Raw genomic sequence first — 27,481 nt, 5'->3', positions numbered from 1 at the left:
ACCGCAGAAGTAGATCATACGGTCTCACTACCTCTGTAGAAGAGACGTGACGGAAAGGAAACAGAATATGACCTATCATCATTTTAACATGATATCTTTGGATTGCTTTCTAATGCAAGGATGCATAGATGTGGAATGTATATGTTTGTACATTTATAGATACATATTTCTGGCACATTTAGAGACATATTTAAGGCTCTGTGTGTGGAACCCATGTTCCACATTCCTAACTTTTCTCTCCCTTTTATCCTGCAGACCAATGCCTTGAACAGGGGTCTGAGGGGGTATTTTGTCCAAGCAGGTGGGGTTGATTGCCTATCTACGTGTCAGGTCCTTTTGTATCACATCCCTCAGTTGACATTGTCAATGAATAAATCTTTAAATATAAGACTCAATTTGGAAAATCTACTCTGGGACAAGAAACACTAAGTTTAAAACTTGCCATAGAGCCCTCTGGTTTGTAAGATTTCCTCAGTGAGAAAGTGTCTCTATAGTCAGGCTCCACACCATAATTAAAATATTTATTTTCAGGAGCGGGACCACACCTCCAAACATGTTCCTTCCGGTTGTAATCTATATAGGTTTTCCCCAGTTCTGCAAACTGTTCATTCTCGTTCATTCCCCAACCTCCCTCCCTCTTTGTTCTCAATTCTTTAACTTCTTCACTCCTATTTAGTACATGGGAATCTGCCAGGCCTGGGAGCCGTCGCCAGTCCCCTTCGAAGCCTTCCCTAAACCGCAGCTCAATTCATGTCCAAGCATTCGCCTTTACCTACTAAAACGCTGTCAAACCTAAAATGAGGATGTGGGCCCAGCTAGTGAATCGAGCCTAAAGGATAATGTACCAAAGCTATCCTTGGAATTCAAAACAAAAACTGAACTTCATATCAGTTGCGCCAACATCGCTGTGGAACAAGATAAAAATCCATCATCCAAGGAAAGTCTCCACAAAACTCAATCCACTCCCTAGGCTTCCTTTCCTCCTGCTATGGCAGACCACTCCTCCACAGTGGCGCCCTGTTCCACTCCTGTATTTGCTGACCTCTGTACCCTCCAACCACCCACCAAGAACGTCACTGCAGACTCTGGAGTGACTGAAAAAATGAGATCACAGATACAAGCTGGGGAAATGAGCTTCCTCCTTAGATTGGATGGCTTCTCCCTTAGCGATAGGGTAAAGGGATTAGCGATCCAGGGGGGGCTCAGAGTAGAGCTGCTACTCTACCACATCAAAAGGACCCAGTTAAGGTGGTTCAGGCATCTGATGAGGATGCCTCTGGGAACAGTTTCCTGTGCATGTGCCCCCGAGAGGAAGTCCTAGGGCAGACCTAAGACATGCTGGACAGACTAAATCTATCAGCTGGCCTTGGAATGCATTGGTGTTCCCAGGAGAAGGCGGCTGGGGAGAGGAAGGTTTGGGCTTCTCTGCTTAGGCTATTGCCCTCTCAACCAACCCCAGATAAGTGGAAGAAAATGGAAGGATGGATAGTTAAATTGAATTGACCTCAACAGCTGGTGAAGAGATGAATGCTTCCCTCCAAGAATGTGGACAAGTGGAAGAAGAAATTATCTGACAGATAACTAACTCAAGCAGAGAAAGCAATCCTTTTGAATGATTTTAATTTTGATGTCAAATCAAAAAAATCTCGCATTTGGAACTAATTACAGCCACAGATTCAGTAATCCAAAAGAACAACACTGTGGATGCAGAGACAGAGCAACTGCAGAGGAAAGTGTCAGCCTGTCTTAGCAACACAAGGCCCCCTGTCTGATGCACTTGAAAACAGACAATGCTTCTGATCACATCTCATGCAACAGATTATACCCAAGGGAAACTATACCGAGTCAGTATGGTGTACCAGTGATACCTAAATAAGGGGGTATTTTTAAAGTTCATTGTCAGTGTGATCAATCAGTTACCTCCAACACCTCAAAATACCTGGCTTGAAGTTTGTGGAGAAAGGGAAAGATGCTGTGAGGGCAGAAGAAATAAGTGTCTCTTACGACATTACAGTGGGGCAAAAAAGTATTTAGTCAGCCACCGATTGTGCAAGTTCCCCCACCTAAAATGATGACAGAGGTCAGTAATTTGCACCAGAGGTACACTTCAACTGTGAGAGACAGAATGTGAAAAAAAAATCCATGAATTCACATGGTAGGATTTGTAAAGAATTTATTCGTAAATCAGGGTGGAAAATAAGTATTTGGTCAACAACAAAAATACAACTCAATACTTTGTAACATAACCTTTGTTGGCAATAACAGAGGTCAAACGTGTACTATAGGTCTTTACCAGGTTTGCACACACAGTAGCTGGTATTTTGGCCCATTCCTCCATGCAGATCTTCTCGAGAGCAGTGATGTTTTGGGGCAACACGGACTTTCAACTCCCGCCACAGATTTTCTATGGGGTTGAGGTCTGGAGACTGGCTAGGCCACTCCAGGACTTTCAAATGCTTCTTACGGAGCCACTCCTTTGTTGCCCGGGCGGTGTGTTTTGGATCATTGTCATGTTGGAAGACCCAGCCTCGTTTCATCTTCAAAGTTCTCACTGATGGAAGGAGGTTTTGGCTCAAAATCTCACGATACATGGCCCCATTCATTCTGTCCTTAACACGGATCAGTCGTCCTGTCCCCTTGGCAGGAAAACAGCCCCATAGCATGATGTTTCCACCCCCATGCTTCACAGTAGGTATGGTGTTCTTGGGATGCAACTCAGTATTCTTCTTCCTCCAAACACGACGAGTTGAGTTTATACCAAAAAGTTCTACTTTGGTTTCATCTGACCACATGACATTCTCCCAATCCTCTGCTGTATCATCCATGTGCTCTCTGGCAAACTTCAGACGGGCCTGGACATGCACTGGCTTCAGCAGCGGAACACGTCTGGCACTGCGGGATTTGATTCCCTGCCGTTGTAGTGTGTTACTGATGGTGACCTTTGTTACTTTGGTCCCAGCTCTCTGCAGGTCATTCACCAGGTCCCCCCGTGTGGTTCTGGGATCTTTGCTCACCGTTCTCATGATCATTTTGACCCCACGGGATGAGCTCTTGCGTGGAGCCCCAGATCGAGGGAGATTATCAGTGGTCTTGTATGTCTTCCACTTTCTGATGATTGCTCCCACAGTTGATTTTTTCACACCAAGCTGGTTGCCTATTGTAGATTCACTCTTCCCAGTCTGGTGCAGGTCTACAATACTTTTCCTGGTGTCCTTCGAAAGCTCTTTGGTCTTGGCCATGGCGGAGTTTGGAGTCTGACTGTTTGAGGCTGTGGACAGGTGTCTTTTATACAGATGATGAGTTCAAACAGGTGCCATTCATACAGGTAACGAGTGGGGGACAGAAAAGCTTCTTACAGAAGACGTTACAGGTCTGTGAGAGCCAGAAATCTTCCTTGTTTGAGGTGACCAAATACTTATTTTCCACCCTAATTTACGAATAAATTCTTTACAAATCCTACCATGTGAATTCATGGATTTTTTTTTCACATTCTGTCTCTCACAGTTGAAGTGTACCTCTGGTGCAAATTACTGACCTCTGTCATCATTTTAGGTGGGGGAACTTGCACAATCGGTGGCTGACTAAATACTTTTTTGCCCCACTGTATGTCTGTCTTTACTTGTCTTCCAGCTACTGATTACATGGTAGTTTGTACACTGAAAAGAGTTAAAGAAGCAGGCACCCGATTGGTCTGTAATGAGGGTGGTCCTATTCTGAAGTGGAATCACTGTGTAATTTCTTACAAAGTCCACATAAAAGGACCAGTACTAGAAACGTAGGTGTGTCATGGATTCCATAGGCACAACCCCGTTCATTTCCAATGATTCTGACCAACTATAATAGATGTTTTTAGAATAAAATGGGTTGCTAATTGCAGCCATGCAAAATCAGTAATTTCAGTGACAATCATTCAAGCTGACTATAACTGGTTTTATTTTTTGTTTCTCCATGTTTATACATTAAGTAGTACTGAAACAATGATTTGATTTGACACACCACAAATATTTTTTAGTTACAGTCTTTGCAGTTCTCTGTTTCCCATCACTATATCTCTACCATACAGTATTTAATATTAATATATTTTTTGAAACCTTCCATGGCCTCAGCTTAAGGACACAGAAATAGTATTCAAATGTAGTGTAAAGTTATAACTAGGCCTACTTAACTGTGCCATAATCCAAAGTTACAAATTTTGTCAACATGAATGAGAAATAGTTAGCTTCAAAGCAAGTTAGAAGGTGGGCATTGAGTTGGATTTTTTTTTTTTAAATTTGTACTCCAGTAACTTATTCTGTGAGTAGGATGGACGTAAAATGACCATTGTCAAGTCGAGGCATACAGATAATTCTGAGGTCGGCATTTATGACCTAAGTGGCAGGCATGGAGGAGTTTCCATGCCACGCTGGTTTCTCATTGTCTCAGTTTTCTGTGACTTGATTGAGCCACTTTGCAGTTATGGCTTAAAGTTCCCCTGAGAGCGAAGACTTCCATGATCTGCTCTGATTTTTACAATGAGTGGTAGACTCTAAACTGGTGGGAAAAACAAATTCCAGCCAAGAATCTGGGAGTGAGACATGCAAGAGGAATGCAGCACCCACCCTACTGCTGAAAACTTACAGCTGTTGTTAGAACTCTACAATATTTTCCAAAACACAACTGAGGCACTGTGAAGCTGTCAAACAGAGACCAAAGCCAGTTTCCTTAGTGGAGATGTGAACAGCTGGCAGAGTCTCCAGAAGTTAGAGAGAGTTAGTCTTGCACACTGAACAAATATATAAAACACTGTGAAAAAGTCTCACACCTCATTTTGTTATATTTTGCTAAGAATATGGGAAACGTACAGTGATGTACTGAAAACAAACATACTTGAAAGTACAGAGTTTGTACAATTCTCATGAGATTAAAAGTCAGTATTTCTATGACCAACTTTATTGTTCATCACAGCTTGAACTGTTTTTGGCAGCCATGCCAATTAGAAACTTTGCATCGGGGTCAAAATCTGACAGTACTTTTCTGCATTCATAATTGAAATGCAGCCAGTAGTTCTTCTTTAATGTGGCATACCAGAACATTCTCTCCCACTTTCCCTTCCTTATAAATGGCTTCTTGACCATCACCTTTGTTGAGCAATAGATGAATCAACTGAAGGACCAGAACTGTCTCTCAGGTCCTGTGTCAGGTCATTTTATCCTGTTATGGACATTTCTTATATCTTTCATCTACTTTAGATTCCTTTTAAGACGTCCTATTTTTTGTACTCTAGTTGTCCAGTTTCCTCATTTTTTAAGGATTCACTCCAAAGCAAGCTGGTGAGCAAACCGATCTTTAATCATAACCTTCTTGGTGCAAAAATACAATTTTACACCTGCCAACCTGTGTTATCATTAACACAATGATATGAAAGAAAATAATGTATTTTTGTAACAAGCTACTTAGTTTGTTCATTGTTTTTATTTCATCATCATATTCCTTAGAACATTTTAAAATTCGGTCTTTGTTAAGTTGTCTGTTATGTATTGACACTGGCCAGCAAAGACAGAGGGACCATGAGGTCCCTCTGTCTTTGCTGGCCTGACCTGCCATTTCGGGGGTGGGGTTCCCTCCACCTCAAGCCCTCTTTCTCGCCCTCCTCTGTGTGTGTGTGTGTGGTGTTCTTTTCTTTTTGCAGCATTGGGACCTTGAAGAAGTTCCCACTCTTGAGCCACATACACTTGCTGGCAATCATACATATGCCGCTGATGTTCCCGTCAAAGGGCACTATTTAGTAGAGCGGTTGAGCTTCAATCAACACTGCATCATTGAGTGACAATAGTTAGTTGAACCCTGGCTCATCCAAAGAAGTGATCTTGTTGTGTTTCTCTTAGTGAAGGAAACTAAGCCATGGAGAGTTTTGGAGAGAGCACCAAGGTTTTTGTAAATATTTCGGAAAGAACTGTGGAGAGTGTGTTTGGGAGAAATTGCCCCACCACTGAGAAAATCACATTTTGTTGGAACTGTTTTGCACCTTGTTTTTTCACTGTAAATAACCTTACTGTAACTGTTCAGGAAGTCTTGTGACTGGGTTCTGTTACTGTGCCATTTGGCAAACCCGACAGACACAACACTGGTTCATCCTTTGAGTTAGGTGCCTTTTTATGTTTGAATGACACATAGGTCAGAGTTAGCATGCAAAACACATCTGAATATGTTCAATGGAATAGGAAAAATTAGTTAAAGAGAATTAAAAAAAAAAAAAAACTTTGGAAGGTTTCCAGAAACCTGAAAAACCTTTGCTCATTTTTAAAAATGACTGGACAGTCTTGCTCATTAAAAGCAAAATATAAAGAAACAAGTGATGGCTCAAGACTTCTGAATAGTACAGCAAGTTAGTAGAATATAGTAGAATGCTGCATAGTCAGCAGTAAAGGTTCTAACCAGTCTGTGTGATTTTAAAAAAGCAAATATTTTACTAATTAATCTACTGAGAATGTTGCAGCATTGTGTTCGACGACACACATGTTCTCAATAAAAAACATTATTCATGTTCTTATAGAGATGCTCTCTATCAGTCCCTCAGTTCAAGTAGTGAGTTTCAACATTTGAAATGAGTAAGTGTGTCTTTGTTTGTGGGTTTAATGTTTAAAAAAAAAAGAGATCAAGGATGGACTTTAGAGGGAAAACCAGCACACCGCAGACCACGGGCCTCTCTGTGTGAGGATCTAAACGTATTCTACGCTAGATTCGACACAGCGAACACCATGAGACCGGACAGTGTGCGCACCGCGGATGACGTCAGTGCGCACACTGTGTCTGAGGAGGATGTGCGGAGGTGCTTCAGGAAGGTGAACGCACACAAAGCTACTGGTCCGGACGGGATTCCCGGCCGCGTCCTCAAGTCATGCGCGGCTCAGCTGGCCGGAGTGTTCACGCACATCTTCAACCTTTCCCTCTCTCTGTCTGTAGTCCCAGCCTACTTCAAAATGGCCACCATCGTCCCTGTACCCAAATCCTCCACCATCTCCTCACTGAACGACTGGCGACCTGTAGCCCTGACCCCCATCGTAAGCAAATGCTTCGAGAAGCTGGTCAGGGACTTCATCTGCTCTGCACTACCCGACTCACTGGACCCTCTACAGTTCGCATACCGCCACAACAGGTCCACTGATGATGCCATAGCCCTGACACTACATACTGCCCTGTCACACCTGGAGAAGAGAGACACGTATGTGAGAATGCTGTTTGTAGATTACAGCTCAGCATTCAATACCATCGTTCCCTCGAAGCTGGACAGGAAACTGCAGGATCTAGGACTGAGCAGCTCCCTCTGCAGCTGGATCCTTAGCTTCCTGTCTGACAGACGCCAAGTGGTCAGACTGGGCAGCATCACCTCATCCCCCGTCACACTGAACACTGGTGCTCCACAGGGGTGTGTACTGAGCCCTCTCCTGTACTCACTCTACACCTACAACTGCACGGCCACTAACAACTCCAACATCATTGTGAAGTTTGCGGACGACACTACAGTGGTGGGTCTTATCACCAACAGTGATGAGACAGCTTACAGGGAGGAGGTCAGCGCCCTGACCCACTGGTGTCAAGACAACCATCTCACCCTCAACGTCGCAAAGACAAAGGAGTTGATAGTGGACTTCCGGAGGTGCAGAGAAGTACACACCCCCATCACCATCAACGGCGCTGCTGTGGAGAGAGTGAGCAGCTTCCGGTTCCTTGGTGTACATCTGGCTGAGGATCTTACGTGGTCAGTACACACAAACAAAACAGTGAAGAAGGCGCAGCAGCGCCTCTTCTTTCTCAGGAGACTGAAAAGATTCGGCATGAGCCCCCGCATCCTCAGGACCTTCTATCACTGTGCCATTGAGAGCATCCTCACTGGATGCATCACCACCTGGTATGGCAACAGCACCGCCTACAACTGCAAAGCTCTCCAGCGAGTAGTGCGGTGCTCTGAACGGATAATTGGAGGTGAGCTTCCCTCCCTCCAAGACATCTACAGGAAGCGGTGCCTGAGGAAAGCGGGGAGGATCATCAAGGACTCCAGTCACCCCAGCCATAAACTGTTCAGACTACTTCCATCAGGAAGGAGGTTCTGCAGCATCCGGTCCCGTACCAGCAGACTGAGAGACAGCTTTTTCCATCAGGCCATCAGACTGCTGAACACTTCATAGACACCTCAGTTTCACTACTGGAACTTTAACATTATGCACTCCACACTGTACAGTAACGCCACTGTTTTGCACATGTCTCACTCTGTATATTTTATTTTATATATTTTATTTATTGTTTACTCTATTTAATTTGTAAAATATGTGTACACACACACACACACACACACACGTAGAAAAATATTTAGTATACACATCCAGAAATGCATATACTATTATATTTATTAGTTTCAGATGTAGCCATTCTTGTATTTTGCTTGTTTACATTATTGTATTTGCACAACTCTGTTGCTTGTGAAGCTCGCACACAAGAATTTCACTCACATGTGCTGTACCAATGTACCTGCACATGTGATGTGACAATAAAAGTGATTTGATTTGATTTGATTTGATTTGAATGAAAAATAGACAGATGTCGCGTGGCTGGAGAGATCTATGGATTAATGGATAGTTGAATACTAATGCATTACCTGGACCCTGGCCTCAGTAAGTTTTGTTCTCTGGGCCAGCTCCTCTCTAGTGTAAATATCAGGATAATGTGTTCTTTCAAAAGCCTTCTCCAGCTCCTCCAGCTGCTCCGCTGTGAAAGTAGTCCGACTCCTACGCTGTTTCCTCTTCAGTGGAAGGTCAGGCTCTGATTCCACATCTGACGATTCATCCATCCGGCTGCCTGAATAAGCACAAGGTAAATACGAAGGTATTTAGAGCATTTAGGAAGACTTTAGTCATCATGTTTTTGTGAACATGTATTAATGCAGAATATTCACAGGACAACTGAGAATTACAAACAAATTGCCAAAATTTATAGTTGCAATGGGATGCTAACCATAACCTCATATTTAAAAGTCATTAGCATAAAGTTTGAACTTCCATGAAGATACCCTCTCTTCATGAACTAATTTGAAATGCTGTTAATTTATAAAGTCTGCTCTCAAAACAAAGGTTCCGCTTCAGGTTCCTTTATCTGTTCCTTTTTGTTAAACCTTGTTGTTTTACATTTTGGAATCAGAAACCTTTGCCCAGAAAAAAGAAACTGAAACTCACTATGCAAGGATGGTAAATTAAACCATTATTAATTAAGAAGAACAGGATAAGTCTTTACACTATTACTTTGGTATTATTCACTAAAATGACCTGAAATGCACTGAAACATAATTACCATTTCATGGTAATGTACAGGGTGGCCCATTTATATGGATACACCATAATAAAATGGGAATGGTTGGTGATATTAAAGTCCTGTTTGTGGCACATATGTGAGGGGGCAAACTCCTCAAGATGGGTGGTGACCATGGTGGCCATTTAGAAGTCGGCCATCTTGGATAGAACTTTTGTTTTTTCAATAGGAAGAGGGCCATGTGACACATCAAACTTATTGGTAATGTCACAAGAAAAACAATGGTGTGCTTGGTTTCAACGTAACTTTATTCTTTTATGAGTTATTTACAAGTTTCTGACCACTTATAAAATGTGTTCAATGTGCTGCGCATTGTGTTGGATTCTCAATGCAACCCTCTTCTCCCACTCTTCACACACTGATAGCAACACCGCAGGAGAAATGCCAGCACAGGCATCCAGTATCCGTAGTTTCAGGTGCTGCACATCTCGTATCTTCACACCATAGACAATTGCCTTCAGATGACCCCAAAGATAAAAGTCTAAGGGGGTCAGATTGGGAGACCTTGGGGGGCATTCAACTGGCCCACAAAGACCAATCCACTTTCCAGGAAACTGTTCATCTAGGAATGCTCGGCCCTGGCACCCATAATGTGGTGGTGCACCATCTTGCTGGAAAAAATCAGGGAACGTGCCAGCTTCAGTGCATAAAGAGGGAAACACATCATCATGTAGCAATTTCAAATATCCAGTGGCCTTGAGGTTTTCATTGATGAAGAATGGACCCACTATCGTTGTACCCCATATACTACACCAAACCATCACTTTTGTTGGTCCAACAGTCTTGGAGGGATCCATCCAATGTGGGTTAGTGTCAGACCAATAGCAGTGGTTTTGTTTGTTAACTTCACCATTCACATAAAAGTTTGCCTCATCACTGAACAAAATCTTCTGCGTAAACTCAGGGTCCTGTTCCAATTTTTGTTTTGCCCATTCTGTAAATTCTGTGCACCGATCTGGTCATCCTCGTTGAGATGCTGCAGTAGCTGGAGTTTGTAAGGGTGCCATTTGTGAGTAGCTAATATCCACCAAAGGGATGTTTGACTAATGCCACTCTCCAGTGACATGCGGCGAGTGCTACGCTGTGGGCTCTTGCTGAATGAAACTAGGACAGCCACTGATGTTTCTTCATTAGTGACAGTTTTCTTGCATCCACATTTTGGCAAATCCGACACTGAACCAGTTTCACGAAACTTAGCAAGCAGTTTACTAACTGTAGCATGGGAGATGGGTGGTCTCATAGGGTGTATTGCATTGTCTTGCTGCAATGACCCGATTACTGCGTTTACCAGATATCAACACAATTTTGATCCGCTCCTCACGTGTTAACCTCTTCAACATGTCAATGGCTGTGAACAAAGTTACTTGTAAATAACTCATGAAAGAATAAAGTTACGTTGAAACCAAGCAGCACGGTGGTACCGTGGTTAGCACTGTTGCCGCACAGCAAGAAGGTCCTGAGTTCAATTCCACCATCAGGCCGGGGTCTTTCTGTGTGGAGTTTGCATGTTCTACCCGTGTTTGCGTGGGTTCCCTCCGGGTACTCCGGCTTCCTCCCACCGTCCAAAGATATGCAACTTGTGAGGATAGGTTAATTGGATAATCCAAATTGCCACTAGGTGTGAATGTGCGAGTGAATGCGACCTGTCCAGAGTGTACTCCCGCCTCTCGCCCTATGACAGCTGGGATAGGCTCCAGCGCCCCCCGCAACCCTGAAAAGGATAAGCGGAAGTGAATGAATGGATGGATGAAACCAAGCACACCATTGTTTTTCTTGTGACATTACCAATAAGTTTGATGTGTCACATGACCCTCTTCCTATTGAAAAAACAAAAGTTCTATCCAAGATGGCCGACTTCTAAATGGCCACCATGGTCAACACCGATCTTGAGGAGTTTGCCCCCTCACATATACTAATGTGCCACAAACAGAACTTTAATATCGCCAACCATTCCCATTTTATTACGGTGTATCCATATAAATGGCCCACCCTGTAGGTAATGTAGCTCAGGAGGTAGAGCAGGTCGAACGATTCCTGGCTCCCCCAGTCTGCATACCAAATATCCATGGGCAAGATACTAACCCCCACTTGCTCTCCAAAGCATCCATCTGAGTATGAATGCGTATGAGTGTATATTAGTTAGAAAGTACTGACAAAGCATAGAGTGCTTGTGTGAGTGGGTGTGTATGGGTGAATGCAGCATGTTGTATACAGCGCTTTGAGTACTCCAGGAGATTAGAAAAGCACTATATAAGAATCCGTCCATTTACCATTCACAACAGCACAAATTCCTCTCATATTGAGAACACACATACAGCCTTTGTTTTGTTGTTTATGTTTGAATATAAAACTAACAAATCAAAGCAAAGTTGGAAAAACAGCCCAAAGAGACTTCAAAGCAATCACTGCAGTGATTCTGCTTTAGGAACATGAATAGGTAAAAGGTGATAAAAGGCTTGACTGCTTATCACTGCCTTTGTTACCTGCTCAAGATCAGGCTCTGGCTGCTAGGCTGAAGTCAGCATACACTCAGCTTTAACATCATTCTGGGTTCTTGGCTAGCTTTGTGTTAGCATGCTGTCTGTGCAGATGCTTGCAAAGAGACAAAGTCTTGTTAGCCACAGACACAGAGCACCAGCCATATCTCAGCGCAGCAAAGCTGCCATGCAGGAGCTGGCAGTGGGTCAGAAACTGATCTGTAAATACAAGAATGGCCATTATTACCAGAGCAAATGTGGTGCTAACCACGGCTAAGTTCTATGAAGTGGTGTTTGACGACGACTCGTTCTATGACAACCTCTTCCCTGAGGATATTAAAAACTGTGTCCACCTCGGTCCACCCACTAAAGGTTGGAAGAAAGGAACCTCCAGCAGATCCAGACCCCGATGCAGAGCCATAGTGACAAAAGACTCGGTATGGAAGAGAGTCCAAGAATTATAATAACTAATGATTAAATGCAGATTGGTATATAAACACACAGTTAATAAAAATTGCAGCACAACTAAAGAAGGATTCAGGGTCACCTGATCCAGCTATAACCATATGCTTTATCAAAGGAAAGCTTTAAACCGAATCTTGAAAGTAGAGAGGGTATCTGTCTCCTGACTCCAAACTGGGAACTAGTTCCACAGAAGATTGGCCTGAAAGCTGAAGGTTCTGCTTCCCATTCTACTTTTAAACATTCTAGGAACCACAAGTAAGCCTGCAGTCTAGTCAAAGACATCTACTGGGAGTCAGGAAGTCTTTAGGGCAACCTGATAATAATGATTGACAGTAGTCCACCCTAGAAGTAATAAATGAATGAACTAGTTTTTCATCATCCCTCTGAGACAGGATGTTTCTAAGTGTTGAGAAGTTGCAGAAATGTAATGCAGTTCTACATACCTGTGTAATATACACATTGAAGGGCATACCTGGTAAAAAATCATTGATTCCTCACAGTATTACTGGACACCAAGGTAATGTTATCCAGATTATTTGGTTGAACACCATATTTCTAAGATATTTATTTAGGGCAGTGTAACGGTGTGTTCACACCGAACGCGATGGACGCGAATAGAGCGTCAGGTTTACATGTAAAGTGAATGGAAAAGCGCAATGACACGTGATTGCAGGTCCCACGAAAATTCGGAAGCAGATTTCGTCGCGAAAATGCGAAAACGCATGAAGTGCGCATCAGTGTAGCACGTCTGGCGCGTTTGACTCGCAAATAAAACCACACACGTGAGTTTTTGTGTTGCATTTTGTGCATACGCGCGTTTCGCGTCTACCGCTCGAGTTGGAAAAATCTGAACTCCAGCGTCAAATCGCGCCGCGACAACCAATCAGGAGCCTGGTGACGTGGCTGTGACCTAGGTCAAAGGGGCAGATCCAGCCCTTCATACTTCAATGGAGGGAAGGCTAATCAATGCCGTAGCAAACAACCCGGAGCTGTACGACACCAGCTGCTTTCTGTACTGAGACAGGAATAAAAAGGACCGAGCTTGGAGGAAGATATGTGAAGAGATCGGGCAACCTGGTAAGTTCATTCATTTCTCTTTTGAAAGTTTTCACTGACCCGGGGAAGCCGCACAAAAGCTAGCAAGCCACCGCTATTTTCCCACTGACGTACCGTTCTGCTTTTATGCATGTTGTCATTTAGGAATATATTTTATTGTTTATATATCCTGTTTGGTTTTTTTTGATGTTGAAATTAAAATCTAGTAGCAGTCTTCTCATTTCTTTGTGTTTTGTGCTGTTTTACAGGCCCACAGAGGAGGACAGCTCCGAGGCAGATGAGGGACGGGTCCCAGGACGGTCCATCGGCGGTGGAGCTGGCCATCCTGGAGTCCCTGAAGAGGCCACACCAGTCTCCAATGGAGCATTTCCTCCTCAGCCTTGTTCCTGCTCTGGAGAGCAGCTGGGTCCTTTTTATTCCTGTCTCTCTGTAAATACTTATATTTTATATATTTATGTTTAATGTTTTTCTGTGTGAGAATTTTAATATTATTTCAAATAAATTTTTATAATGACTAATGTCTCAGTTCTACTACACAGCAAATGTTGGCACAAGACTTGACACATGTAGAATTTATTTCATGTTATACTAATGACAAAATATACTAATACAGTGGGATGCAAAAGTTTGGGCAACATTGTTAACAGCCATCATTTTCCTGTATAAATCGTTGTTACAATAAAAAACGTCAGTTAAATATATCATATAGGAGACACACACAGTGATATTTGAGAAGTGAAAAGAAGTTCACTGGATTTACAGAAAGTGTGCAATAATTGTTTAAACAAAATCAAGCAGGTGCATAAATTTGGGCACCACAAAAAAAGAAATGGAATAAATATTTAGTGTATATCAATGTGTGTGTCTCCTATATGATATATGGGGTTCCTTTGGGCGTGCTTCCCATCCAGAGCTCCACAGCACAGAGGGATGTTCCAGTGCTCCTGGAATCCCTCTGTGATGGACCGCCAGTCTTCAGTTGAAGGCACAGCCATGAAATCGTCCACTAGACAGTCCCAGATGGCCGTCGCTACCTGGGGGATGATCTGGCTCACCGTGGACACACCAACTCGAAAACTGAACGCGATGGTCCTGAAGGAGTCCCCAGTGGCAAGGAACCTGGACAAAATTGTTTAAAATGAGTATTATGTGTACTGGAGTTACAAAATACATTATTGAAATTCCAAAATTACAAATTATAAAACATAAATCTTACATAAAACATTTTGTAATTATAAGGATAATTACATGATATATATTAGATATAATCTAAAACAGTCTGCGGTGATTATATACAAATATTCAACTATCCCAGAATTAAACCAGGTCTAAATAAAAAGGAGTGAGTATCACTACAAAGGTTAACTCAGTGGTCCTAATGCTACAGTTTGATATCAGCAAACACCGAGCGCATACATTGATATGACACCACAGCCATGCTATCATTGCAAACACTGATAACAGCATAAATCGAATTAAATCAGGACTTGATGAGACCTGAGTATCACTAGAAATATTATAAACAGTCGTTTCCGTACCACAGTTTGCTATCAGTAAACACCGAGAGCATTCACTGTTAGCATAGCACATCCATGTTAGCAGTGTATAAATGGATGGTTTAGCATATATTAGCACAGGTATCAATAAAGGACTACCGTATTAAATACTTTTACTAACCTCAGGCAGATGGACAGGCGCTCTGCAGGTGGGATTGAGCGCCTGTAATTGGTGTCTAGGCGGGCGATTCTGGGACCGACGCGGGAAAGCAGGTCCTCAAACTGACCGAGTGAAAGGCGGTGATATCGCTGGAATTGGCCGTCATCCAGGAGCAAATGGTGAAACTCACCAAACTGCTCACGCCTCTGGAGGACCTGATGGACCCAGGTACGGCGAGGACGTCTTTTTTTACGCCGCTGCTCTGCTCTCCACAGTACATAGAGAAGAGAGACTCTCTCTTCAAGCGCTAGCTCGACAGCTGCCATCTTGCAAAGATACCGTCTGGCACAACTTCCTCCCACATTCCTCCCACATTTCCGGTTCACGATTTTGACGCGCAATGGATTTTTCTTGGACACGCGTTGAGGCGCGACTGTGCACTCTGTGGACCTCCATAGCATAAAGGGAATAAATTTTCCAAACTCAGTCTGAGATAAGATAAGATAAGATAAGATAAGATAAGATAAGATAAAATAAGATAAGATAAGATAAACCTTTATTAGTCCCACATGTGCTAAATTTGTTTGGCCACAGCAGAAAGTGGACAGTACAAATTTAAGAGCAGCAAAAATTAAGAAAAAAAATTGAATAGAACAAAATACTATACAAAATAAAATAAAATTCTATAAAATTCTATAAAAAATAGAATAAAGTACTATACAATAGATAGATAGATAGATAGATAGATAGATAGATAGATAGATAGATAGATAGATAGATAGATAGATAGATAGATAGATAGATAGATAGATAGATGTTTAATGAATATTGATGACTGTGGGTTCTTCATTATATGAAAAGGGTGCATAGGTACAAGTGCCACATTTTTTTTTAAATCGCTCCTTTTAAATATAAAGTCAATATTGAGAAAAAAGTAAAATATGTCAAGATTACAGTTGTTCACATACATTACAGTTGTTCTTTCAAGATAAAGTGCAACAGCTGCTACACCCTCTACAAAATGCCATGTGTAGAATCGGTTTCAGTAACAACGGAATTATTTCTCTTTAAAACATAAACACAGTCTGGTGATAAGTAAGAAGATGTTGAAGACATGGTGCAATCTGGTCATAAGGATAAACTACACAAACGTGGAAAAGTTGGCTGGATTTGTGGATTAAACCTTATACTATAAAATTCTAAATTCAGATGTGATGTATGATGAACGATAGAAATGTGTGAGAATTGTCAGAACAGTTGACCCTCGATCTGTGACTGTGACAGTGAGTTTGCACAGAAGTTAAGGCATGAACAGCACATTAGCAGAATAACAGCTACGTTAGTGTGCTTAGCACTAGGGTGCAAGGATTTTCAGTCTGTCAGTGTTCAGAGTGGTTGGGCAGTAAGACTCAAGAAGATGGACCTAAGATACATCCACAAGCATGAAGTAACACAAAGGAAAAGCAGTAATGAAGCCTGTGTAGATGGCTCACTCTGTTCCATGAGAGTAAAATGTGCGAGGCCTTTAAAGACCAAAAGTATCCTGATGACAAAGAGTTCTGTCACAATACTGACGATTTAGTCTTAAATACTTATCAGATATTCTATTGTAATTCAGTACTCAACACTGACTGTGAGCTCTGGCTGTGAATATTTCAATTCAATTCAATTCAATTTTATTTATATAGCGCCAAATCACAACAAAAGTCGCCTCAAGGCGCCTGGTTATTGATTTTTTTTGTACGAACTGAATTCAACTAACTTATCTCAACGCATTCAGAAGTTGGTCTTGGTGGTAAAAGAAAAAAAGAAAAGGCCTGTTAAACTGACTTGGACAACTACAGGGTCGACTATGAAGTTTAATTAAACAAGGAATTACGGGATTAGTGTGAGGTTCACAGTACAGGCCACTGGAAGAGTCTCGGGGAGAATATGTTTTTGTATTCCCCCTAACTCCCACCCCCCAACCCTCTGCCAAACACTCCCACTAGAGAATTGTCAATGGATTACATGTGGCCACAGGACATGCTGCTGCATTAATTAAATCAATTCTTTCAACATTTAGTCTCTTCTAAGGTTTGTTTTCCTGAAGACCAAGGTAAAAAATAATAATGAAAAAATTTTATTTATACTTCTCCACATTTCTAAAGTAAGTCTCAATATACCGTATGTGTTTTATTTGTAGCTGGTAGGTTTGTGAAGGAGTGGGGTAGACAATTTGGCACTAACTCAGCGTGACAACACTTGAGGCCACTGGGATCACTTTCCAAAAGGCACCTCAGAGTCCTCGGGGTGCTGCTGTGACAGGATAGACTATTTGTTTTCCCTCCACATGCTGCTGGATTTAGGGCAAGAGAAGGGCAGAGGTGGCAGCAAAGGAGGAATGTGAAAGAAAAGAAGCATCCTCGCTGAGAAAACTGGCTAGAAGCTTGCATTTTTTCTTGTATACCTACTTTTTTTTTATTCACCTTACTACCAAAGCAGTTACTTTAAGGCTGATGGTTTTTGTAACAGCAAAGATGATGAGTAGTATTTTTAAAGTGCACCACACAATAGTAGCAATACTTGCAGACTGTTTGTGTCTGTCCAGGTTGTGAGAGCATTCTGTTGCTTTGATTTCTGACATCACGCCGTTTCACTGAAGAAGAACATAATGTAGAGTGTGCCAGATATGGAAATGTAATTAAAACTTTTAGAAGTACTTTTTATAGTACCACAATTTGGTCATTAGCAAATGTTTATTAGTATTTATAAGTATACCAAAACAATCTCTTTGTCTCTATCCACTTGTGGCTAAATTGTGTATTTTAAAATAAATGTGTTTCATGTACATATTTGGTAGATGGAGTGGAACTTCCTGAATATGGCACCTTTTTGCTCTAACGATTAGGTAAGTTCTGATTATACATGTCTATAAAATTTTGTGCTATATAAATGCCAGTCTACTTTCATGTACCATTCCCACCCCTACAGGCAATTTAGTCAGTAACACAAAGTCTTTTAGTGACAAACAAGCTCCATTAACTGCATGAAAATTACAATCAAAAAGATGAGGAACTGTATCTATAATTCAACTTGAATTTGTCTCCAGAGTACAGATTGCACATAAAATACAGCACATGAGAATTAATTTATATTAATTTATATAAGGCTGTAACTCACTGAGAATTTCATTGAATTTGACATGTAAATAAAAAGACTGCATAGCACAGTGTGATCTGCAGTGTTGCAAATGGCATCTTGAACACCATTGGAGGTTTGGTATCACATGCTAGCAGCAGCTCCATATTTGCTTTGGAAAGCAGCACAATAAGAATCCCCAGCATGGATGAGACTAAAGTTTGACAGGCCGGTGGATCAGGAGGGTCAGCTCCTCTTTTCAGCTGATAATGGAAAGCAGAGATTATGGTAATGAGACAGACGCCTAGAGCCGATAGAGGGGCTAAACCTGGACTTCATCTTTGTCCACGCCAGATCTCCCGATTGGCATGCTATGACTTATCTGTAGAATGGGAGTGTGATTTAGCTCCCCAGAAACATGCACCCTCACACATTCACACACAGGGTTACACATGTGCAGCTATAACAAACACAAGAAGAGACACGTTTTTGTTACAGAGTGAATACAACCAGCACTGAAACACATCCAAGCTTTTATGTTTTATCTTTCATTGCACACAACAACATGCAGTGCATCTCCCTTGGGAAAGTCACAAAGAAAGTGCTGTATGGATGTGTGTGTGTGTGTGTGTGTGTGTGTGTGTGTGTGTGTGTGTGTGTGTGTGTGTGTGTGTGTGTGTGTGTGTGTGTGTGTGTGTGTGTGTGTGTGAGAGAGAGAGAATGGGTGAATGGGGCCATATAGCTATATTTTAAAGGATCGTTCTAAAGCTGAATCACCTTGATCCAGATGTTTCAGTTAGGTTATGATGAAAAAAGTCTGCTAGAGCTTCATGCAATTTTCCTAATGGGATACCCGTAATAAGATAAATCCATTATATAATACGTTATGAAAAATGTACATATTTAAATATACTTTTAGGTGGGAAAACATTTTGTATATTTTCTTCTAACAATAATAGGCCCATGCAATAAGCCCATGAACATTTTTTTTATTACAGTATGTCCTTTCTTGAGAATTTTATTTCCTATTATTGAGGGGTATGTTTAACACAAGGAAAGAAAAACACAAAGAAAAAAGAAGAGGATTTGTCGTTTTGTTTTTGTTTTATTTTTTTGCCTATGACTAATTTAAAGTAGCCTTTAAAATATACAACTTGTCTTTTTTTAATAAAGAAATTTTGGTAAATATATTATTTTACATTTTCATAACATAAAATTGTCATATGTTTATAAAATGTTTTTTATAAACAAATCACAAATTTTATGTTTGCGTATTATCTTTACTGTATCATTGAATATATTTGTAATAATCTTTAACTATATGAAGCAAACTATTCCAATCATTAGGCTTACTAAATGTAGACGTGAAAGCTAACTGTCATATGTTTGCAGAGGTATAAATAGCTGTTTGGGGTTCACAGAAAAGGCCTTCTAAGACATTAATATTTTGATATGCCAGATATAATGCAAGACATTTGCTGGAAGAATGCAGTGTGAAAACAGTCAGTCTGATGGACAATAGTCATGATATTGTTCCCCATTTTGACCAAGACATGGGGACAAAGACTAACTGCTCTGGAGAGCTACATGAAACTAATTATGGGTCATTGTGAAAATCATATTAGTTCCAGTGTAATTACACCCAGGATCTGCTTTCAGTTCAGCTCAATAGTCTCTGACCAGTTAAACAGACTGTTGGCTCAACAGTTAATGAATTTTATTATTGAAAACAACGTTTTTTTTTCTCAGAATGGAAAATTAATGTTGCTGTTTGGTCCTCTGCTGTTGTGTTTGCATGTGTGAGAAATAAATGGTCTGTTAGCATCTCTCTTTTGTTCACTGTCTCAATTTATTTACAGCCTGCTTAGGCTATGGGCACACCTGAGAACAACAATCATCTGCAAAGAAAGAAATGCCTGAAATCATCTAGCACTTAGAATGTCTTTACAAACCGTAGTCACAGAGTAATTATGGTAAATGGACTGATAATAATATAGTGCTTTTCTACTCTCCCATTTCACTCATTCAAACAAGCCCTTTTCTATGCTTAAGTGTTCTCTATCGAGCATACTCCACTGCAGGCATTGGAGAGCAACTTGCTAGGATATTTTGCCCAAGGATATTTGGCATGCAGACTGCAACAGCCAGGGACCTTCCCATTAATAGATGGCCTGCTCTACCTCGGGAGCTACAGCCACCCCCAAAATGACATGATCCATACAGCACTTTGCTAAGACACAGCCACACTGATTCTCACATTGGGGGCAACTTAGGGTTTAGTATCTTGCTGAAGGACACTTTGACAGATCTTCTGATATGTAAATCACACACGCACACAAAAGAAAATACAATACTGACAATACAGATAGATCCACATAATTATGGAGTCTGCCATAATATTACTAAGATATATTTTAAAGCAGGAAAACCTAACTCTGTCAATACCACAGTGAGACTATACCATTAGGAAATCTTAATTTAATGGCACACTTTTAAGTTTTAGTCATGTGATCTAATGGATACTGTAGCAGCTTAGCATAGAAAGGATTTCCTTCATCTGTATAGTTTCTACCATTTATTCCATATACCAGCTCTAATGGACTAATTAAAAAAAGAGGGTACAAAGTTCTACTTGCTGACTTGTTCTTATCCTATGCAGCTAAACAGATTTAGGAGGTGTATGAACAAATGGGAATAAAGTGAAATGGAGAGGTGCTGGCTGTGGTTTATGGGCAGAAATCTGCGCCATCAGAAACTGAATTTGAATAAATTCAATTTGAATTTGAATTGCTCAGATTGAATCTGAATTGTAACTTGAATAAATGCTTTTGAAAACTGAATTTGAATTAGTCTAATTTGAAATTTAATTTATGGTTTGAAAATGATCATCACTAAATTGAAATTGAATTTTATATTTTGAAAATGAATTGATTTGCTTTGAAACTGCATTTTATCCTTTAAAAATTCAGCTCTCGAATAATTTCAGTTTCACTTCTCACCATTCAGTTTCAGTTCTACAATTCAATTTCAGTTCCAAAATTCCGTTTTTTGGAACTTACATCCGGTTCCGGTTCAAGCGCAGATTAATAGAGCTACGTTTTACTAGCGGACCGAAAGTGTTACCGACGGGAATCTACATTAAGACTTCAGAAGTCATTCGTCATGTCGAATGACCAGCGGATAAACTCTCAGGTTGGTAATAAATGTATTACATGTATAAGAACAAGCGTCATGTTAAGAAAAGACAGCCGTACAGTAACTTTTATGCTTATTGTAGCTGTTAGCTAAAAACGCTAATTTAGCGTAGTTTGCCCTGAATTCAGCTTTGACAAACAAATATGATCGACTGTTTCTAGTAGAATTCCAAAGTTGTCATCTTGTACCCTCTCAGAATGCTTGCAGAGACCCCTACAGTAGGGAAACATGCAAAACGGTGCCCAAACCTTTGTATTTTAGCTTTATTTATGTCTTACACAGCATCCCAACTCTTTAGCTAACTTAATAACTTTAGCTAAAGTGAATAGTTAGTCTAATTCATTAGTGCAGCATTACTGGATCACCTCTGTTTGAAGTGATATAATATGATATACAGCTATCACTGAAACAGCAAACTTTGTAAATAAGCAAACAACACTTCTCATTCTCTAAACGTTTGGCCACAGCTGTAGATTACACTATCAGCGCTTGTTCACTCTTGACAATAATTACATTTCTAAATTTACTTTGTGCATTTACAGGTAAACAATATCTAATATTTTATCTAAATGACTGCTTTGTCTTTGAAAAGGGTGAAGAGCCTGAGGCCGGTGACAGTCCAGTTCTACTCTAAGTACATCCTTACAGTGGCTCACAGGACAAGGCCACATTCCTGTCCTGCCAGAAGAGAAGAGAAACTTCAGTCTTCATGCAGTTCAACCACACCTGTCATATTCCATATGACAGGGGTCTCAAACTCCAGTCCTCAAGGGTCAAAGTGTCATGCAACTTTTCCATGCCCTCGAGGACTGGAGTTTGAGACACCTGCCGTATGGTGTTCATGCTGTTTTCTACCCCACAGTTACAGCATGTCTGACTGCCTGTTCAGCATATGCAAAAATATATGATGAGTTTAAGCATGTGATGACTAAGGCCTTCCATTATGGTGTTTGTCATCACATGTCACAGACATCTGGATGATCATTTGGAATAAATAAAATACTAAAAACGTGTTACTTCATCTTTTATCTTCATTATTATTATTATTATTGTTCTTATTTTACACTTTTCATTGTTAGGCATTAGGTTTATTTGTAGTAGTCCTTTCCAACGTCTTTCCCTCTTCCATGTTACTGTGTCAGCTTGTCAGCATCTATTTGGGTTTGGAAGTGGAACAGAAAGTAAAGAAATCCAAAGTGCCATTAAAACCAGGAGAGGTTCTTATATTTCAGAAGAAGGGATTAATTCAAAAGAAATGACCTCAATGCCATATTTTATTTAGGAACCCTAGAGAGCACTTTGCAAAATAACACATTCTTATAATTTCACCCTCAGATGAGCCAAGCTACGACTGTCAGGGAAGGTGATGTAGGTTCAGAGCATATGAGAGTGGTTAAGTTAATGTCTCTTGTCTAGATGAAGGCACAAGAGGGATCAATGGCAAGGCGTAGAGATTCAGTATCTTCAGTCTTCAGTGGATACTCCATTTCTGGCACAAAACACCTGTAAAAGATGGTCGATTTAGGAGGTGACCTGACAACTTCAGCCTGTCAAACATATTAATGGAGCAGTATGCTTTAAAAAAAAAAATCTAATTAAGCATGCACTCAGTACCCTAAGAATTATTATGGTAGTTAAACACAGTGATAGTTGTATATCACATTATATCACTTCAAACAGAGGTGATCCAGTAATGCTGCACTAATGAATTAGACTAACTATTCACGTTAGCTAAAGTTATTAAGTTAGCTAAAGAGTTGGGATGCTGTGTAAGACATAAATAAAGCTAAAATACAAAGGTTTGGACACCGTTTTGCATGTTTCCCTACTGTAGGGGTCTCTGCAAGCATACAGAGGGGGTACTCTGAGAGGGTACAAGAACTTTGGAATTCTACTAGAAACAGTCGATCATATTTGTTTGTCAAAGCTGAATTCAGGGCAAACTACGCTAAATTAGCGTTTTTAGCTAACAGCTACAATAAGCATAACAGTTACTGTACGGCTATCATTTGTTAACATGACGCTTGTTCTTATACATGTAATACATTTACCAACCTGAGAGTTTATCCGCTGGTCATTCGACATGACGAATGACTTCTGAAGTCTTAATTCAGCTCAAGACGCTGTAGATTCCCGTCGGTAACACTTTCGGTCCGCTAGTAAAACGTAGCTCTATTAATCTGCGCTTGAACCGGAACCGGATGTAAGTTCCAAAAAACGGAATTTTGGAACTGAAATTGAATTGTAGAACTGAAACTGAATGGTGAGAAGTGAAACTGAAATTATTCGAGAGCTGAATTTTTAAAGGATAAAATGCAGTTTCAAAGCAAATCAATTCATTTTCAAAATATAAAATTCAATTTCAATTTAGTGATGATCATTTTCAAACCATAAATTAAATTTCAAATTAGACTAATTCAAATTCAGTTTTCAAAAGCATTTATTCAAGTTACAATTCAGATTCAATCTGAGCAATTCAAATTCAAATTGAATTTATTCAAATTCAGTTTCTGATGGCGCAGATTTCTGCCCATAAACCACAGCCAGCACCTCTCCATTTCACTTTATTCCCATTTGTTCATACACCTCCTAAATCTGTTTAGCTGCATAGGATAAGAACAAGTCAGCAAGTAGAACTTTGTACCCTCTTTTTTTAATTAGTCCATTAGAGCTGGTATATGGAATAAATGGTAGAAACTATACAGATGAAGGAAATCCTTTCTATGCTAAGCTGCTACAGTATCCATTAGATCACATGACTAAAACTTAAAAGTGTGCCATTAAATTAAGATTTCCTAATGGTATAGTCTCACTGTGGTATTGACAGAGTTAGGTTTTCCTGCTTTAAAATATATCTTAGTAATATTATGGCAGACTCCATAATTATGTGGATCTATCTGTATTGTCAGTATTGTATTTTCTTTTGTGTGCGTGTGTGATTTACATATCAGAAGATCTAGCCATCCTGTCTTAGTACAAAGTAGACTTCTCTTAAATAACAGTTGCCCTGGAGCCTCCCGAGGCCTTTTGAGGGTGATAGGTATAGAAGAAGCACCTCATCGGGGGGACATTGGACATAAAGGCAATAAAAGACCCTGTCACACTCTGCAAGATTTCAGTAAACACTTCCAAAATGATTTACTAAAGCTGTGCAGCGAGCAAAGTGCAGCCTGCATAATCAAGGATGAAGGAGGTCAAATGGTGCAGCGCTATGGGACAGAACAAAATATTCATGTTCATATATTTAACTAATATTGTTTATGTGAAAGACTGAAATATAAGAATCTAAATGTTTCAGCATAGTTCATTTTGCAAGGTTAGACAATGCTCAGTCATTAGCATAAATACATGTTAAATAAATGTTTACCAGCCAAAATAAACCAGCAATTAAAGGACAATCCTCATTAAATGTTGCAAACTCTACTAAGAATATTCCGACAAGGAAGTCTTAGCTGCTTCCGTCCTGAATGTGTAAGTTTACTCTAAAATCAGCTAGAGGTTCATTTCATTTTTGCTGGGATGGCTCTTTTCATTTATGTATGCCTTTACCAACAATACAAGTCCTTGAATTGCTGGTTTAAACACTAAGCTAATTGAGGCCAAAGCCAAAGTTTGAAAAATTATTCAAAGAACACAACAGAAAGTACAATATAATCTGCCAGTTGGCATCAGGAGCAGCTTTGTCAACAATGGCCTCAAATACAAACCCAAATGGGCAAAATCGAGCTGAAGCAGAGAAGCACTGCGATGCTGTTGCGCCTCTGCAGACTCTCCCATTCACACAGTTTAGTATTGTTCCTGCCTTTGTTCCAATACAGCTCCCTCACAATAGTATTTAGTCACAACAAATGCAGCAAAAGTGTATAGTAAGCAGCATGAGTGGAGTGTGTGCAGCACAGGCCGTGTTAAAGCAGTGAGTAAAATATTTGCCAAAGGATTTAAAAACTCTGCACACTTTCTTTGAAAAATGAATGAAAAAAATCCCAACTTTTGTCGTTTAACTATGGAAAAATATTTGACTGCATCCACAAAATATAGTCTCCCCGAAAGCTATGGGAGCTGTTACAGAAGCCTCATGGTTTGCACAAACGCTACACAGAACTGGCACTGAACTCAATCCAGCCCACACAAAGACGCTGGCTTTATCAGAGCATTATGTCTTAGCAAACTGCTATTAATGCAAAGTCTTTATCTTCTTTCCTCCCCAGGCACTGGCATGCATGTCTTTATTTAGTAGATAAAAAAATAGCCATAAACAAAAATTGCAGACTGTCAATATACATACTGATAGAGATTAGAGCTGGGAGCAAATATAATAATAAGAGGAACTCTTAAGATATTCTCGACACAGTAAAGCCTTCTGGACAGCTGCAGGCTTAAAGAAAGCAGAAAGTTTTAAAGAGTAACGGTATAATCTTATTTTGGAAGAAAGTAGATTAACAATCAGAGTGGTGCAAAGAAAATGAAGTGATTTGTGCTTGCTGACCATCTTTACAGATTTTGGTTAAAAAGCTCTGATGTGCTTGTAGGAGATGGAGGAACAGGTGAGGTTTTCCTTTGTACCATCTTTGCTCGTGCCGCCATTTTGCAAATGTGGGTCATATGTCAAATGCACTCTGAATTATACAGTCATAAATCAGTTTGATGTCAAATGTTTATAGCTCACAGTAAAAAATGGTCTTCATAGTTTGACACCAGGACTGCTTGGATTACTAATAGAAACTGTTCCAGTTTTTCTTTTATCCAGAAGCAGCAATAATACTAAGCTTCTTTCATTTAATAAAATAACAAAATAATGATTTGAACTTCACCTCCAGATGGGTGCAAATGCATCTCAAAAGCTAAACCTGTCAGGCTTCCCTAAGGATTTAACCATTAAGCTTACTGCTAAGGCCTATGATACAGAGCAATCAAACTGTAGTTTCTTAAAAAAAAATCTACAAACAGGAGGAAATTTGTCAAACCAAACTACAGCATGAGTATTATGGTAAAAAAAAAAAAAAAAAAAAAAAAAAAAAGAACAAATCCAACAGTGGGATTCACCTCAACACCTGGCTGGACAGCGTCAGAATTTAGAGTGATACATCTACTAATTGAAACGTTGGTGATTTGATCCCCAACTGCTCCAGACAAAGTGTCCTTGCATTCATTAGAGTGTGCGTGTGTCTAAAAAGCACTACATATTCCATTTATCATTTACACACATGCTATACTACCAATTCAAGGACTCAATCTTATTTACCGGGCCCCTTTAATATCTTACTAAAGCTTATTGAGCACTGTATGGGCGCTATTTTGACCTTTAGTTAGGAGTGGTCCGATTGAATTGTGGACCAATGTGCTGAAAATGTCTGATTTTCAGCATTACAAAATATATGACTAGGCAAGGCAAGGCAAGGCAATTTTATTTGCATAGCACGCTTTCAGCACAAGGCAATTCAAGGTTTGCTTTACATGATTAAAATAAAACACATAAAATAGAACATAAATCACTTTAAAGGTAAAAATACAAGAAAACATTTACAAGAAAGCATTTATGATAAAACAATAATCAAGACAATAATTTATATGAAAAATTAAAAACAAACAAGTAGAGAGCCATAATAGGATCAGTTATTCATAAGTCTAAATAAGTAAGTTTTAATTTTAGACTTAAAAGAGTTCAGTGTCTCTGTAGCTTTGCATTCTTTGCATAGTGTGTTCCAGATGTGAGGAGCATAGAAACTAAAAGCTGCTTCTCCATGTTTAGTTCTGGTTCTAGCGACAGTCAGTAAACTAGAGCTGGAGGACCCGACTGATCTGGATGGTTTGTACCATGATAGCAGATCTCTAATGTACTCTGGTGCTAACCCATTCAAGGATTTATAAACTAATAAGAGCACTCTAAAGTCTATTCTCTGAGCTACAGGGAGCCAGTGTAATGACTTTAGAACTGGAGTAATGTGCTCTATTTTCTTGGTTCTAGTGAGAACACAAGCAGCAGCGTTCTGGATCAGCTGCAGTTGTCTAATTGATTTTTTAGGTAAACCTGTGAAGATACTGTTATATTAATCAAGGCGGAAAGAGATAAATGTATGGATGAGTTTTTCTAGGTCTCCTTGTGTCATCAGTCCTTTAATCCTAGAAATGTTCATCAGCTGATAGAAGGCTGACTTTGTTATTACTTTTATGTT

General features: G+C 40.1%; 2 protein-coding genes across 5 annotated transcripts in view; both read right to left on the bottom strand.

Annotated features, from left to right (window-relative positions):
* LOC147306239 (paired box protein Pax-7-like) overlaps positions 1-27,481 on the bottom strand; it is a 104,543-nt gene that overhangs the window by 55,069 nt on the left and 21,993 nt on the right. For all 4 annotated transcript variants that reach the window (XM_086276358.1, XM_086276360.1, XM_086276357.1 and 1 more), the window contains exon 5: positions 8,633-8,832. In XM_086276358.1, coding sequence (XP_086132484.1) covers positions 8,633-8,832 — 200 coding nt within the window. The remainder of the gene's footprint in view (positions 1-8,632; positions 8,833-27,481) is intronic.
* Positions 13,978-15,319, bottom strand: LOC147306240 (uncharacterized). The gene is made up of 3 exons (XM_086277882.1): positions 15,015-15,319; positions 14,234-14,456; positions 13,978-13,995 (listed from the first exon to the last, which is right to left on the bottom strand). The coding sequence occupies exons 1-3, from the start codon at positions 15,317-15,319 to the stop codon at positions 13,978-13,980; spliced, it is 546 nt and encodes a 181-aa protein (XP_086134008.1).

This window comes from Aulonocara sp. 'chitande type north' Nkhata Bay, linkage group LG20, assembly GCF_057382095.1.
Source record: "Aulonocara sp. 'chitande type north' Nkhata Bay isolate Kocher_YH1m ecotype deep benthic linkage group LG20, A_spYH_male_GT1.1, whole genome shotgun sequence".
Classification (NCBI taxonomy): domain Eukaryota; kingdom Metazoa; phylum Chordata; class Actinopteri; order Cichliformes; family Cichlidae; genus Aulonocara; species Aulonocara sp. 'chitande type north' Nkhata Bay.
The sequence above is the reverse complement of the archived record's forward strand: the minus strand, read 5'-3'. Positions and strand labels throughout refer to the sequence as shown.

Bases quoted from the DNA above. Each gene is read 5' to 3' on its own strand.
- LOC147306240 (XM_086277882.1), bottom strand. From the start codon at position 15,319: ATGGCAGCTGTCGAGCTAGCGCTTGAAGAGAGAGTCTCTCTTCTCTAT. The intron at 14,457-15,014 runs GTTAGTAAAAGT...AATTTTGTCCAG, and splicing joins CGCCTGTCCATCTGCCTGAG to GTTCCTTGCCACTGGGGACT.